Below are 14,970 nucleotides of genomic sequence, written 5' to 3'. Positions count from 1 at the left end.
AGACCGTTCTCTCTGCTACCGCACGGCAAGCGGTACCGGAGCGCCAAGTCTAGGTCCAAGAGGCTTCTAAACAGCTTCTACCCCCAAGCCATAAGACTCCTGACCAGCTACCCAGACTGCATTGCCCCCCCCCCTCTACACTGCTGCTACTCTCTGTTATTATCTATGCATAGTTACCTTAATAACTCTACCTACATGTACATATTACTTCAACACCGGTGCCCCCGCACATTGACTCTGTACCGGTACCCCCTGTATATAGTCCCACTATTGTTATTTACTGCTGCTCTTTAAATATTTGTTATCTCTACTTGTTTTTGTTTTTTTGTCTTAAAACTGCACTGTTGATTAAGGGCTTGTACGTAAGCATTTCACTGTAAGGTCTACCTACACCTGTTGTATTTGGCGCATGTGACAAATCAAATATGTTTTGACTTGAAAAATACTAAGGTTTTTGTGTTATCATGCCTTTTTAAAAAAATTTTTTTTTACCTTTATTTAACTAGGCAAGTCAGTTAAGAACAAATTCTTATTTTCAATGACGGCCTAGGAACAGTGCGTTAACTGCCTTGTCCTACCTGCCACCCATAAGGGTGCCTCATTCCCAAAGGAGGTAATAGATCTCTGCACCACATACACATTGGTTGGTAGAGACAGATATGGCAAAAATGGATGGATGTGCCAATCCCAGGTTGCCCCTTTAAAGCGCTTCCCCAATCATTATTGATGTTTTGTCAAGGATAACTATTTAATTGAATGGCAGAGGCTAGAAGGAGGATGTTGCATCTTGCAATCCAATTAGAACTGTGCAGATGCAGAGTCAGCATAGCAAGTAACTATGAAGGAACACGGTAAAACTGAGATAATATAGGTTCTTATCATTTTCAAGTGTGTCCTATAGTTGGCATGTGGAATGTTTTTTTCCCCCTCTTGATGTGTGCAAATAAATTTGACATCAAAGAATAATGATATATCCTTTTCTAAGTGTGAGGAATCGGACCATTGATTTGGGCCTAACAGTAAAACAAATGGAACGAACACCAGTCATCTAAATTAGCACTGTTGTGTGTGCTTACATTCCTGATGTCACCTGGGTTAGGCCCAGATCATTGGAGTCTTCCTTTCCAACGCGGGAAATGGAAGACATCTCCATGGCTAGTCATGCCGGCTTTCTAGTCCCATCTGGGTTCTCCAGTGGAAGTGGGGCCTCCCTTCCTCCCCTCACGGTGCTCCTGTTGTTCTTCCCTGAGGCATTGTCCCCCTTCAGCTTTTTTGGCAGGCAGAAGTCCTTGAAGCACCTCTTGAAGTTCTCATCCAGGAAGGCATAGAGGACGGGGTTGAGGCTGCTGTTGGTGTAGCCCAGCGCCACGCAGAAGAAGTAGGCGGCCATGACGGCGGTGGTCTCGGGCACGCTCACCAGCGCCTTGACCAGGATGAAGATGTGGATGGGCGTCCAGCACACTACGAACACCACGACCACCACCATGACCAGGCGGGTGATGCGCCGCAGCTGCCGGTCCTTTTCCCGGGACCCCGAGAGGAGACGCACGCTCTTGAGTCGCAGCACCATGAGGGTGTAACACACAGTGATGATGAGCACGGGCACCACGAAGGCAAACACAAACACACAGACCTTCATCAAGGTGTCCCAGTACACGTACGGTTCCGGGAACTGCAAGGCACACTCCGTGGTTCCTAGAGGGAGTGGAGGGAGGGGAGGGGAGGTCGAGAAAGAAAAAGCACTGATAAATGCACCTACGCTCAAGCAAAGTGTTCTGAGAACACATAACATTTCACGCTGCGTCTGGTTCATCTCTCACTCTGTGACACTGTTATGGAACGGCTAATGCGCACTCAAAAAGGGAACATCCTACTAATAGCGCAGATATTTTTTTTCACTTATCCACAACTCCATCTGTATTCAGAAACAATATGTGGTGTAAGGATAACGGCAAGCTCATTACCAACAGATGGCTTAGACGTAATGCATTTCCCCTCAACAAAATAGAGGAGAGAAGGTCTGTATTAGACCTTTATGTTCTGGCATTAGATGGGCACTTCTGCACTTTGATTCACTCCACCTAAGGAATCTGAGAGTAAAAACGAAATGAACCAACTCAATCTGTGCACAGTGTAAGGCATGTTCATTATGTTCTCTTGGGACAATTTCACCCATAAGAACTGTGTGTGTGTGTGTGTGTGTTTGCCTGCGTACGTGCATATTCAAGCATTCATGTTTGTGTGTGTGCTTCATGAGTGTGTGTGTGTGCTTCATTAGTGTGTGTGTGTATGCGTGCTTTTATGATTTAGTGTGTTACGGCATGTATGCATACCAGCACTCTCACCATTGTTGGACTGGGTGCCACCCAGTAACAGTGCTGGTACCCCTGCTGCAGAGGACAGCATCCAGATACATATGTTGATGATCTTGGCTTTGATCGGCGTCCGGAAGTCCAGGGCCTTGACCGGGTGGCAGACGGCGACATAGCGGTCCACACTCATCATGGTCAGGGTGAAGATGCTGGTAAACATGTTGTAGTAGTCGATGGAGATGAACACCTTACACACCACCTCGCCAAACGGCCACGAGTTCAACAGGTAGTCAGTACTCTGGAAAGGCATCGTCGTGGTGACCAGGGCGTCGGCCAGAGCCAGGTTGAAGATGTAAATGTTGGTGGCTGTCTTCATCTTTGTATACCTGTTTCAAAACAGAGTCAAGAATGGAGGGTAGAATGTGTTAGGTCCATATCCGAGTTTAAATACAAATTGAAATCATCTGAAATACTCTATCTGGGCTTGATTCAGCTTGTCTGGCACAGTGGAACTCCAGTGCAAACTCCATCCATCTGGCAGACTAGAGCAGCCTTTTTCAAACCTCTCCTCGGGGACCCCCAGACGTTTAAGTCATGGGTAACTGCAACTCAACATGACTGCGGGAACATGGGTGTGTTAACATAGACGGGCGTATGAACACAAGTGAGTGCATGGAAAGCGAACAGCTAATTGGGTAGATTTGTTGCCACTCAAGACTGTTTCTGTGAGCGAGAGCATCCTATACTGACGGTATGAGGTCAATATCCTTCCAGGATACCCGGGCCAGGTCGATTAGAAAGGCCTGCTCGCTGAAGTCTTTTAGGGAGCATTTGACAGTGATGAGGGGTGGTTGTTTGACCATGGACCCATTACGCACGCAGGCAATGAGGCAGTGGTCACTGAGATCCTGGTTGAAGACAGCAGGGGTGTATTTAGAGGGCAAGTTGGTCAGGATGATATCTAAGAGGGTGCCCATGGTTATGGATTTAGGGTTGTACCTGGTAGGTTCCTTGATAATTTGTGTGAGATTGAGGGCATCTACCTTAGATTGTAGGACGGCTGGGGTGTTAAGCATATCCCAGTATAGGTCACCTAACAGTACGAACTCTGAAGATAGATGGGGGGCAATCAATTCACATATGGTGTCCAGGGCACATCTGGGGGCTGAGGGGGTCTATAACAAGCGGCAACGGTGAGAGACTTGTTTCTGGAAAGGTGGATTTTTAAAGGTAGAAGCTCGAATTATTTGGACACAGACCTGGATAGTATGACAGAACTCTGCAGGCTATCTCTGCAGTAGATTGCAACTCCGCCCCTTTGGCAGTTCTATCTTGCCGGAAATTGTTGTAGTTGGGGCTGGAAATTTCAGGATTTTTGGTGGCCTTCCTAAGCCAGGTTTCAGACACGGCTAAGACATCCGGGTTTGCGGAGAATGCTAAAGCAGTGAATAAAACAAACTTAGGGAGGAGGCTTCTGATGTTAACATGCATGAAACCAAGGCTTTTACGGTTACAGAAGTCAACAAATGAGAGCGCCTGGGGAATGGGAGTGGTGCTGGGGGCTGCATGCCCTGGGTTAACCTTTATATCACCAGAGGAACAGAGGAGGAGTAGAATAAGGGTACGGCTAAAGGCTAAAATAACTGGTCGTCTAGTGCGTTCGAAACAGAGAGTAAAAGGAACAGATTTCTGGCCGTGGACGAATAGATTCAAGGCATAATGTACAGACAAGGGTATGGTAGGATGTGAGCACAGTGGAGGTAAACCTAGGCATTGAGTGATGATGAGAAAGGTTTTGTCTCTAGAGGTACCAGTTAAGCCAGGTGAGGTCGCTGCATGTGTGGGGGGTGGGACAAAAGGGCTATCTAAGGCCTATTGGGCAGGCCTGGGAGCTCTACAGTGAAATAAGACAATCACAAATCAAAACGGCAATAAACAAGGCATATTGACATTAGGGAGAGGCATGTGTAGCCGAGTGATCATAGGGTCCAATGAGTAGCAATAGGTGATTCATGGAGCCAATTCAGTAGTCGCTACTACGCTAGGCGAGCTGGAGACACGGCGATTCAGACAGCTAGTGGGCCGGGGCTAGCAGATGGGCCTTTGGCGACGTCACAACGGAAGAGCCTATTGAAACCACCAGACCAGTTGTGATGGATCGGCGGGGCTCCGTGTCGGCAGTAAAGGGTCCAGGCCAATTGGCAAAAGAGGTATTGTAGCCCAATAATTGGCTGGTGGACCTCTTCGGCTGGCCGGAAGATGGGACTAGCTCGAGGCCAGCTCAAGGCTAACTGGTGCTTGCTTCAGGACAGAGACGTCAGCCACTCGGATTGCAGCTTGCTAGCTGCGATGATCTGGTGTAAAGTTTCAGAGCTTGCGGTAGGAATCCGGAGATGTGGTAGAGAAAAAGCAGTCCGATATGCTCTGGGTTGATATCGCGCTGTGTAGACTGGCAGGTATTGACCGAGCTAAGGCTGGCTGGTGTCCTAGTTAACGGTGAGGAACGCTAGCAGTGGTTAACTGACCACTAGCTAGTAGCTAGTTAGTTGGCTAGCTCTGATGGGGGTTCCGGTTCTAAAGTATAAGAATAGTAGATCCGTACCACATTGGGTGAGGCGGGTTGCAGGAGAGTATACTCAGTCCGTAGATGGAAAGTGAGATTAAAATGTATACAAAAAGAAAATGATAATTACACGGGGCAGAACGGGACAAGACAAAACACACGTCCGACTGCTAAGCCATCTTGGAACAGCCATCTTCTACGTTAGTTCCCCTAAACTGCTACGTAAACAAACTATCAGTCCCGATAAAACCAGCATCACCACACAGGAACTGACCAATGAAAACATTTAAAGAATTTAAAAACAACACCGCTCATTCAAAACCGTCTAACCAATCACATAGCACTGATGTTACGCCCATCGCCGATGATCCACCCACTTATTTCACCATGCTCACTTCCAGACACATTTCACGTAGGCACTTACCACATAGAGATAGATAGTGGACTCTCGTGCCCAAAATACCATTTTAGCATTAAGGACTTTTACCATTTTTAAGTTGTCAACTGGGTGGACTTCCTATGGGTTAGGAAGGATCACATGATTCAATCTGGGTCATCAACAGGGATCAGCAAACATTCCATAATGGCAGATGGCACTAAATCGCACATTTGGACTTTATACCTGTTCAAACAACACCCTGTAGGTGGCAGTATGCACCCATCTTGTTTGTTTGCAAACTCATAAAAGTAGTAGAAGAAGCAAATTGACTACTTCAAAATGGATATTGCCTCAATGGTACTACCAATGCGCTCAAAAATCCCATAATGAGGCAGATACAATGATGCAATGTCTATCTAAGTCTATGTGTTATCCATACTTGGGATGTTTCACAATTTTGTTGTAGACCTGTACTAGCACACCTGATTCAAGGGCTTGATGATTAAACTAATCATTTAAATCAAGTGTGCTGGCCATGGAATAGTTTAAATACAATTAAAATAATGGTTGGGTCCAAAAGTATTAGAAAGATTTCAAATAGTATTTGAACTCATGTGATGTAAGATTGTTATTGACAGTTAATTAAAGAACTTGGTGAAACCCAATGGGAAAACTCAGCCATCTGTTAAATTGTTATCATCTCGGCTGGTGATTCTATTGATAGTCCCAACAACATGAGGCAGACTAAAAGTAATTAAATTATCATTCAAGGTATTTTTATCTGTAAACAACTATACATGTAACTAGGGGAGAAAATGACAACAGTCATGTACTGTATAAATGAGTAAAGTCATTTCGGTCTGATATTTTGATATGGAGAAAAAAAACCTTGGCAGGGCTAGCTTAGCAGCTGTCATACTTTTAAACACCCACACCAGTTGAAATCCACTTTTTCAAGCTGAAAGATGATGGACAGAGCTTTCCCATGATGTTGCACAACAATTTAAGACAATAAGTCATTGTTTTGGTCAAAGTATAATACACTACATGACCAAAAGTATGTGGACTGCTCGTCGAACATCTCATTCCAAAATCATGGGCATTAAAATGGAGTTGGTCCCCCCTTTGCTGCTATAACAGCCTCCACTCTTTAGGGAAGACTTTCCACTAGATGTTGGAACATTGCTGCGGGGACTTGCTTACATTCAGCCACAAGCATTAGTGAGGTCAGGCACTGATGTTGGGCGATTAGACCTGGTTCGCAGTTGGTGTTCCAATTCATCCCAAAGGTGTTCGATGGGGTTGATGTCAGGGCTTTTTGCAGGCCAGTCAAGTTTTTCCACACCAATCTTGACAAACCATTTCTGTATGGACATCTTTTTGTGCATGGGAGCATTGTCATGCTGAAACAGGAAGTGGCCTTCCCCAAACTGTTGCCACAGAGTTGGAAGCACAGAATCAAACAGAATTTCATTGTATGCTGTTGCATCAAGATTTCCCTTCACTGGAACTAAGGGGCCTAGCCCAAACCATGAAAAACAGCCCCAGACCATTAATCTTCCTCCACCAAACTTTACAGTTGGCACTATGCATTGGGGCAGGTAGCGTTCTCCTGGCATCCGCCAAACCCAGATTTGTCCATTGGACATGCCAGATGATGAGGCGTGATTCATCACTACAGAGAAAGCGTTTCCACTGCTCCAGAGTCCAATGGTGGCGAGCTTTACACCACTCCAGCAGACGCTTGGCATTGCGCATGGTGATGTTAGGTTTGTGTGCGGCTGCTAGGCCATGGAAACCCATTTCATAAAGCTCCCGACGAACAGTTATTGTGCTGACGTTGCTTCGAGAGGCAGTTTGGAACTCAGTAGTGAGTGTTGCGACTGAAGACAGACGATTTTTACGCACTACACTCTAAAGCACTCGACGGTCCCGTTCTGTGAGCTTGTGTGGCCTACCACTTCACTGCTGAGCCGTTGTTGCTCATACAGTAGACATTTCCACTTCACAATAACAGCACTTACTGTTGGCCAGGGCAGATCTAGCAGTGCAGAAATATGACGAACTGGCATGTTGAAAAGGTGACATCCTATGATGGTACCATGTTGAAAGTCAGAGAGCTCTTCAGTGAGGCCATTCTACTGCCAATGTTTGTCTATGGTGATTGCATGGCTGTGTGCTCGATTTTATAGCACCTTCTTCCACATGTTTGGTGTGTCTCCCAGGTGGCTTGTGGTAAACTTTAAACAACACTTTTTATGGATATCTTTAAGAAATGGCTTTCTTCTTGCCACTCTTCCATAAAGGCCAGATTTGTGCAATATACGACTGATTGTTGTCCTACGGACAGAGTCTCCCACCTCAGCTGTAGATCTCTGCAGTTCATCCAGAGTGGTCATGGGCCTCTTGGCTGCATCTCTGATCAGTCTTCTCCTTGTATGAGCTGAAAGTTTAGAGGGACGGCCAGGTCTTGGTAGATTTGCAGTGGTCTGATACTCCTTCCATTTCAATATTATCGCTTGCACAGTGCTCCTTGGGATGTTTAAAGCTTGGGAAATCGTTTTGTATCCAAATCCGGCTTTAAACTTCTTCACAACAGTATCTCGAACCTGCCTGGTGTGTTCCTTGTTCTTCATGATGCTCTCTGCGCTTTTAACGGACCTCTGAGACTATCACAGTGCAGGTGCATTTATACGGAGACTTGATTACACACAGGTGGATTGTATTTATCATCATTAGTCATTTAGGTCAACATTGGATCATTCAGAGATCCTCACTGAACTTCTGGAGAGAGTTTGCTGCACTGAAAGTAAAGGGGCTGAATAATTTTGCACGCCCAATTTTTCAGTTTTTGATTTGTTAAAAAAGTTTGAAATATCCAATAAATGTCGTTCCACTTCATGATTGTGTCCCACTTGTTGTTGATTCTTCACAAAAAAATACAGTTTTATATCTTCATGTTTGTAGCCTGAAATGTGGCAAAAGGTCGCAAAGTTCAAGGGGGCCGAATACTTTCGCAAGGCACTGTATAGTGTATATCTGGGTTTGAAGTGACAAATCTGAACTACCCTCTTTGTGCAAATCTATGTGAATGCAGTGTCTTTTCATATGATATGACATACAATTATTTTCAGCCTACGTTAGTTTCAGGGCTGAGTTAATTTGAATGTTACCACCCACCAGCATGGCATTGTCTTTTTAGTCAGAAACCGCAGCAAAGTTATTCCTCTTCACGACTGAGATGAGCCAAACACCCTTATATAAATACCACTTAGCAGCCTGAGCCATGGAGCAAATAAAAATAGGGGGAGAAAATGTATGTTTTTGCACCTACACTATTTCCCCCCCAGAAAAATCCATTCGATTATTTGTCAATTTTCCCCCCAAGATGAATGGTTTTGGCCACTAAAGTTTTTCTTTCACTACACGCTCCACTGCTTTGATTGGTGTAACGCTAGCTAGAAACCACGAAAGAAAACTAAAGGAACTTGTCATTTGCAGTGGTGTAAAGTACTTTAAAGTACTACTTCATTGTTTTTTTTTTTGGGGGGGGGGGGGAATAAAATAACTTTTTACTCCATACATTTTCCCTGACACCCAAAAGTACTTGTTACATTTTGACAGGAAAATGGTCCAATTCACACACTTATCAAGAAAAACATCCCTGGTCATCCCTACTGCCTCTGATCTGGCAGACTCACTAAACACAAATGCTTTGTTTGTAAATTATGTCTGAGTGTTGGAGTGTTCCCTTAGCTTCCCCGTCCAATATATATATATTATTATTATTATTATTTTTTATTTTTTATTTTTTTTAAACAATTTGTGCTGTCTGCTTTGCTTAAAAATGCAGTTAAAATAATTTATCTTTTTACTTTTGATACTTAAGTATATTTAAAACCAAATACTTTTCAACTTTTACTCAAGCAGTATTTTACTGGGTGACTTTCACTTTTGTCATTTTCAATTAAAGTGTCTACTTTTACTCAAGTATGATAATTGAGCACTTTTTCCACCACTGGTGATTTACGATCATGAGCAAAGTCATTGTAGCCTATCATTTCACTTCCCCTGTGAAAACCGCGAGCTTCATCTTATTCTTTCAAATGACTTCTATGGTGGATTCGCGGCCTCAATTTAAGGAAGGCGCCACAACTTTGGAGATAACAATAGATGGCGAAGTCAAAGATAGGCCAGTGGTTTCGATCTGTGGTCAAGTTTTCCCTATATCAATGCTTATGATAAATCCAGCTCCAGGTCCAACCATAGATCCATCTGGCTAATCGTTTGAATATGGTGTAGTAAAAATTTTTTTTTAAACAAGAGATAAGATTAGCTAGCCAGGTTAGGTTAGCATGCTAGCTAGTTACACTGACAGCTGTAAATACCCTATTTGTTGATGTTTATCAACTCCGTGAGGAAATTCCCACACACCCAATTCGTGAATATGTATAAGTAACCTTCATCATTCTTCGGGGGAACCTAAACATACATTTCACTTGAGGCTGCTAGGGGACGGCTCATAATAATGCCTGGAATCGGAGCAAATGGAATGGCATCAAACACATATATATACCAAAATGAACGAATGGCGGGAATCAACGTAATTGCGCATTACATGACGCATTCTCAGTAGGATGAGCCGAGTATGCTGATATTTGTTGCTTAATGCATTATTTATTCTAGAAACAGTATGTCCAAAAGAGCATGTAGTACGATTAGTACACAGTTTAAGTACGAAGTAGGCAAGACAGATTAGGCAAGACAGCCATTAATTATTTAAGTAATAAGGCACAAGGAGGTGGGGTATATGGCCAATGTACCACGGCAAAGGACTGTTCTTACGCACAACGTGGTATATAGGCCGTATACCACAAACCCCTGAGGTGCCTTAATGCTATAATAAACTGGTTTCCAACGTAATTAGAGCAGTAAAAATAAATGTTTTTTCATAATAGTGGTATATGGTCTGATATACCACGGTGTCAGACAATCAGCATTCAGGGCTCGAACAACCCCGTTTATAATGCAGAATATAGGCTCTATAGTGCCTTTGGAAAGTATTCAGACCCATTGACCTTTTCCACATTTGGTATGTTACAGCCTTATTCTAAAATATATTAAATAGTTTTTTTTACACACAATACCTCATAATGACAAAGCCAAAACAGGTTTTAATACATTTTTGTAAATGTATTAAAACAAAAAAAACAGATATCACATTTACATATGTATTCAGACCCTTTACTCAGTACTTTACTCAGTACTTTACTCAGTACTTTCGCAGCGATTACAGCATAGAGTATTCTTGGGTATGACTACAAACTTGGCACACCTGTATTTGGGGAGTTTCTCCCATTATTCTCTGCAGATGCTCTCAAGCTCTGGATGGATGGGGAGCGTTTCTATTTTCAGGTCTCTCCAGAGATCTTTGATCTCGTTCAAGTCCAGGCTCTGGTTGGGCCACTCAAAGACATTCAGAGACTTGTCCCGAAGCCATTCCTGCATTGTCTTGGCTGTGTGCTTAGGGTCGTTGTCCTTTTGGAAGGTGAACCTTCGCCCCAGTCGGAGGTCCTGAACGCTCTGGAGCAGGTTTTCATCAAAGATCTCTCTGTACTTTGCTCCATTCATCTTTGCCTCGATCCTGTCTAGTCTCCCAGTCCCTGCCACTGAAAAACATCCCCACAGCATGATGCTGCCACCACCATGCTTCTAGGCATGGTGCCAGGTTTCCCCCAGACATTACACTTGGCATTCAGGCCAAAGAGTTCAATCTTGGTTTCATCAGACCAGAGAATCTTGTTTCTCATGGTCTGAAAATCTTTAGGTTGCCTTTTGGCAAACTCCAAGAGGGCTGACATGTGCCTTTTATTGAGAAATGGCTTCAGACTGGCCACTCTACCATAAAGGCCTGATTGGTGAGTGCTGCAGAGATGGTTGTCCTTCTGGACAAATCAAAATATATTTTAGATTATAGATTCTTCAAAGTAACCACTCTTTGCCTTGATGATAGCTTTGCACACTCTTGGCATTCTCTCAACCAGATTCATGAGGTAGTCAGTCGCAAAAACCATCAAGCACTATGATGAAACTGGCTCTCATGAGGACTGCCACAGGAAAGGAAGACCCAGAGTTACCTCTGCTGCAGAGGATAAGTTCATTAGAGTTACTAGCCTCAGAAATTGCAGCCCAAATAAATGCTTCACAGAGTTCAAGTAACAGACACATCTCAACATCAACTGTTCAGAGGAGTATGCGTGCATCAGGCCTTCATGGTCAAATTGCTGCAAAGAAACCACTACTAAAGGACACCGATAATAATAAGAGACTTGATTGGACCAAGAAACACGAGCAATGGACATTAGACCCGTGGAAATCTGTCCTTTGTTCTGATGAGTCTAAATTTGAGAATATTGGTTCCAATCGTGTCGGATGATCTCAGCATGTGGTTCCCACCGTGAAGCATGGAGGAGGTGTGATGGTGTGGGGGTGTTTTGCTGGTGACACTATCTGTGAATTATCTAGAATTCAAGGCACACTTAAACAGCATGGCTACCACAGCATTCTGCAGAGATATGCAATCCCATCTGGTTTGCACTTAGTGGGACTATCATTTGTTTTTCAACAGGACAAATGACCCAACACACCTCAAGGAGAGTGATGGAGTGCTGCATCAAATCACCCGGCCTCCACAATCAAACGACCTCAAACCAATTGAGATGTTTTGGGATGAGTTGGACCGTAGAGTGAAGGAAAAGCAGCCAACAAGTGCTCAGCATATGTGGGAACTTCTTCAAGACTGTTGGAAAAGTATTCCAAGTGAAGCTGGTTGCGAGAATACCAAGAGTGTGCAAAGTTGTCATCAAGGCAAAGGGTGGCTACTTTGAAGAATCTATAATCTAAAATATATTTTTATTTGTTTAACAGTGTTTTGCTTACTACATGATTCTATATGTGTTATTTCATAGTTTCGATGTCTTCACTATTATTTCTACAATGTGAAAAACCCTTGAATGAGTAGGTGTGTCCAAACTTTTGACTGGTACTGTATATTTGCATATCGTTTAACCCTCCCATAAAAAGCATGTCTCTCATTTTGTCGCATTTTGCACCAAACATATTATATGTTACCCATATGGTTCTGGTCAAATTGTGCACTATTTAGGGAATAGGGTGCCATTTTGGACACAACCATAGTCAAATCCTAGTCCTTAGGAGTACATGATAAAGTTACAGCCATTGCAGAGGTGATGAGGCCTCCATCTTCCAATGACTTCTGTCACAGGTGATTTATGGACAGACCCCAGTGAAATAACTCCATAACAACAGGACTGAAACCACAATCTTCCCTAAAATCAATCACAGCGCTGTGGTGGTAATTTTTACCACAACAACAGGACTGAAACCATAATCTTCCCTAAAATCAATCACAGCGCTGTGGTGGTAATTTAACCACAACAACAGGACTGAAACCATAATCTTCCCTAAAATCAATCATAGCGCTGTGGTGGTAATTTAACCATAACAACAGAGACATGTTGCCACTTCAGTTCAGAAGTACAGTAGAGGAATTCCATTATGCCCATATGGTTATGTGCTAATAAATCATATGAAATAAGGCATATTTGGATCCACTTTGCAAGTGCATTCAATTTCCTGATTGCTAAATGTATCTCTCCTGGACAGAAATTTGCGCTAGAATTTGACTTCTGGGTAAACGAAATGACTAAATGTATAATTTAGGAAAATTCTATTAAGAAAAACATGTGCAAGATAAAAAAATAAGTCAACCAGATAAAAAAAAAATACAAATTCTGAACTGAGCTGGCTACAAAAAAAAACGGATAGCTGAGAGTATCACATGTAGCTAACCAATAGAATTGAATTAACTTAGGGAGGTGACGGAATGGCCCTATGGAAGACAGGTAATGTGCGATCAATCTGATTTGCGGTAATTGTCTAGTCTGGAGCACTTTGTGAGGCGTTGGTGCAATGCACATGACACCAGCTCTGATTTATTTGTCTACACCACATAAATAAAACCCAAATGAGGTGCAGGCATTATAGAGGACCCCTGGTTTTAAATTACACATTTAAAACACTTTTAAACATAGCCCCAAAAAAAGTAGCATTCCAACTGTAAAAAAGCCCAATAGTAAAAAGGTATTGTTCCCTCCAATAGAACGGCACAGTATGGATCATTATTGAAACAAAATAATCAACACATCATATAGTGTTTGTACACTCTGTACAATAAAGTTTAAACATGCACCTGCCACTGGGTGGCTCACAAGTGTTGCAGATGTCAGAAAGATGCACTTTTTGTTTTTTGTGCTAAAATGTAGTCAGGTGTATTAAATGGGCATCTTACTGTATTGTTGTATTTTTTGCATACCCTTAATTTACCCAAAATCTTTAGCAATAGCCTGTAAATTGTCAAAGTTGATATCAATGCAATATTGAGGTGAGTGAGCAAATAGATCACGATAAACCTTACCTGATGATAACGTACATGACGAGGCAGTTGCCCACCAGGCCCACCACGAACACCACGGAGTACACAGCTGTGATGATGGGGATGATTGGGGACATGGGATCCTCTTCCCAGTCAGAGTCAAAAGTCAGATTGTGACCTTCTGGGTATCCAGACTGCGAAGTAGCATTCATATAACAGTCTTCGACGAGCGCCGTGAGGCACTTGTCTTCTTTGAAAATTTCAACCGGGGTGCCTTCCATATTTGGTTATGCTTGACCACCTAAAGAAAAGGAGATAATGGGGCTACCAGCATATGCCTATGGCTATGCGGGAATGAAACCAGTGAGAGAGAAAAAATAACGATAAAAAAAAGTTGAAGATGTGCGTCAAATTATAATTCATAATTTACGTTTGTATATTAAACCAACTTTCCTATGTGCCTTTCAAAAAACGAATCTAAACGATCCAACTCCATTATATATACAGAGTAATTGAAACGTATTTTCACTGTGATAACACAATTAAAGCTTAATGCGTAATGCATAATTTCACCAATCCGGGCAATTGGTAACTTACCCTCTGGATATTAGTTCCTTCTGTTCCTTTTTTTGTGTCTGTAAAATATGGAAATTATGCTGAGCGAAACGATGTTAGATCTTTGCTGTTTGATTGTAGAAGGATATGGCTCGCCAAACTTTGTAGAGCGGAGTATGAGAGAGACAAGCACAACACCGCGGCTCAGCGGAGACTCGAGCACACGCACAGCGCGGGCTGTGCCGCGCCCTCCCGCTCAAATATGACGTCAGAGAAATAACAATAACCTCAACATAGGATCTCTATGAACGTCAACATGGGATTTCTATGAGCCTCAACATAGGATCTCTATGAACCTCAACATAGGTTCTCTATGAACGTCAACATAGGATCTCTATGAACCTCAACATTGGTTCTCTATGAGCGTCAACATAGGATCTCTATGAACCTCAACATAGGATCTCTATGAACCTCAACATAGGATCTCTATGAACCTCAACATAGGATCTCTATGAACCTCAAGGCAACGTCTATGTCCCCATGTAACCATATAATTCGATGTAACCATGGAATTGCCTACAACTGTGAGAGACGAAGTGCCCAAAGAGAATACATACATCCGTTAACTTACTACATTATTTGATTCACAACAATAATATCTTCATCCTATCAATTATTATTACACTATATAATATTATATGTGGAA

At 42.8% G+C, this 14,970-nt stretch overlaps 1 protein-coding gene across 1 annotated transcript; it reads right to left on the bottom strand.

Moving 5' to 3' along the window:
• Window positions 1-314: 314 nt before the first annotated feature.
• Window positions 315-14,496, bottom strand: LOC110489930 (delta-type opioid receptor-like). Its single transcript, XM_021562945.3, has 4 exons — window positions 14,307-14,496; window positions 13,752-14,053; window positions 2,346-2,698; window positions 315-1,695 (listed from the first exon to the last, which is right to left on the bottom strand). Exons 2-4 carry the CDS (start codon window positions 13,988-13,990, stop codon window positions 1,160-1,162), a joined length of 1,128 nt encoding a protein of 375 aa, XP_021418620.1. The 5' UTR covers window positions 13,991-14,053; window positions 14,307-14,496; the 3' UTR covers window positions 315-1,159.
• Window positions 14,497-14,970: the final 474 nt, after the last annotated feature.

The sequence above is a fragment of the Oncorhynchus mykiss genome, chromosome 15, assembly GCF_057628025.1.
Source record: "Oncorhynchus mykiss isolate SJ-2025 chromosome 15, ASM5762802v1, whole genome shotgun sequence".
Taxonomy (NCBI): domain Eukaryota; kingdom Metazoa; phylum Chordata; class Actinopteri; order Salmoniformes; family Salmonidae; genus Oncorhynchus; species Oncorhynchus mykiss.
This window is presented reverse-complemented; position numbering and strand designations above follow the sequence as displayed.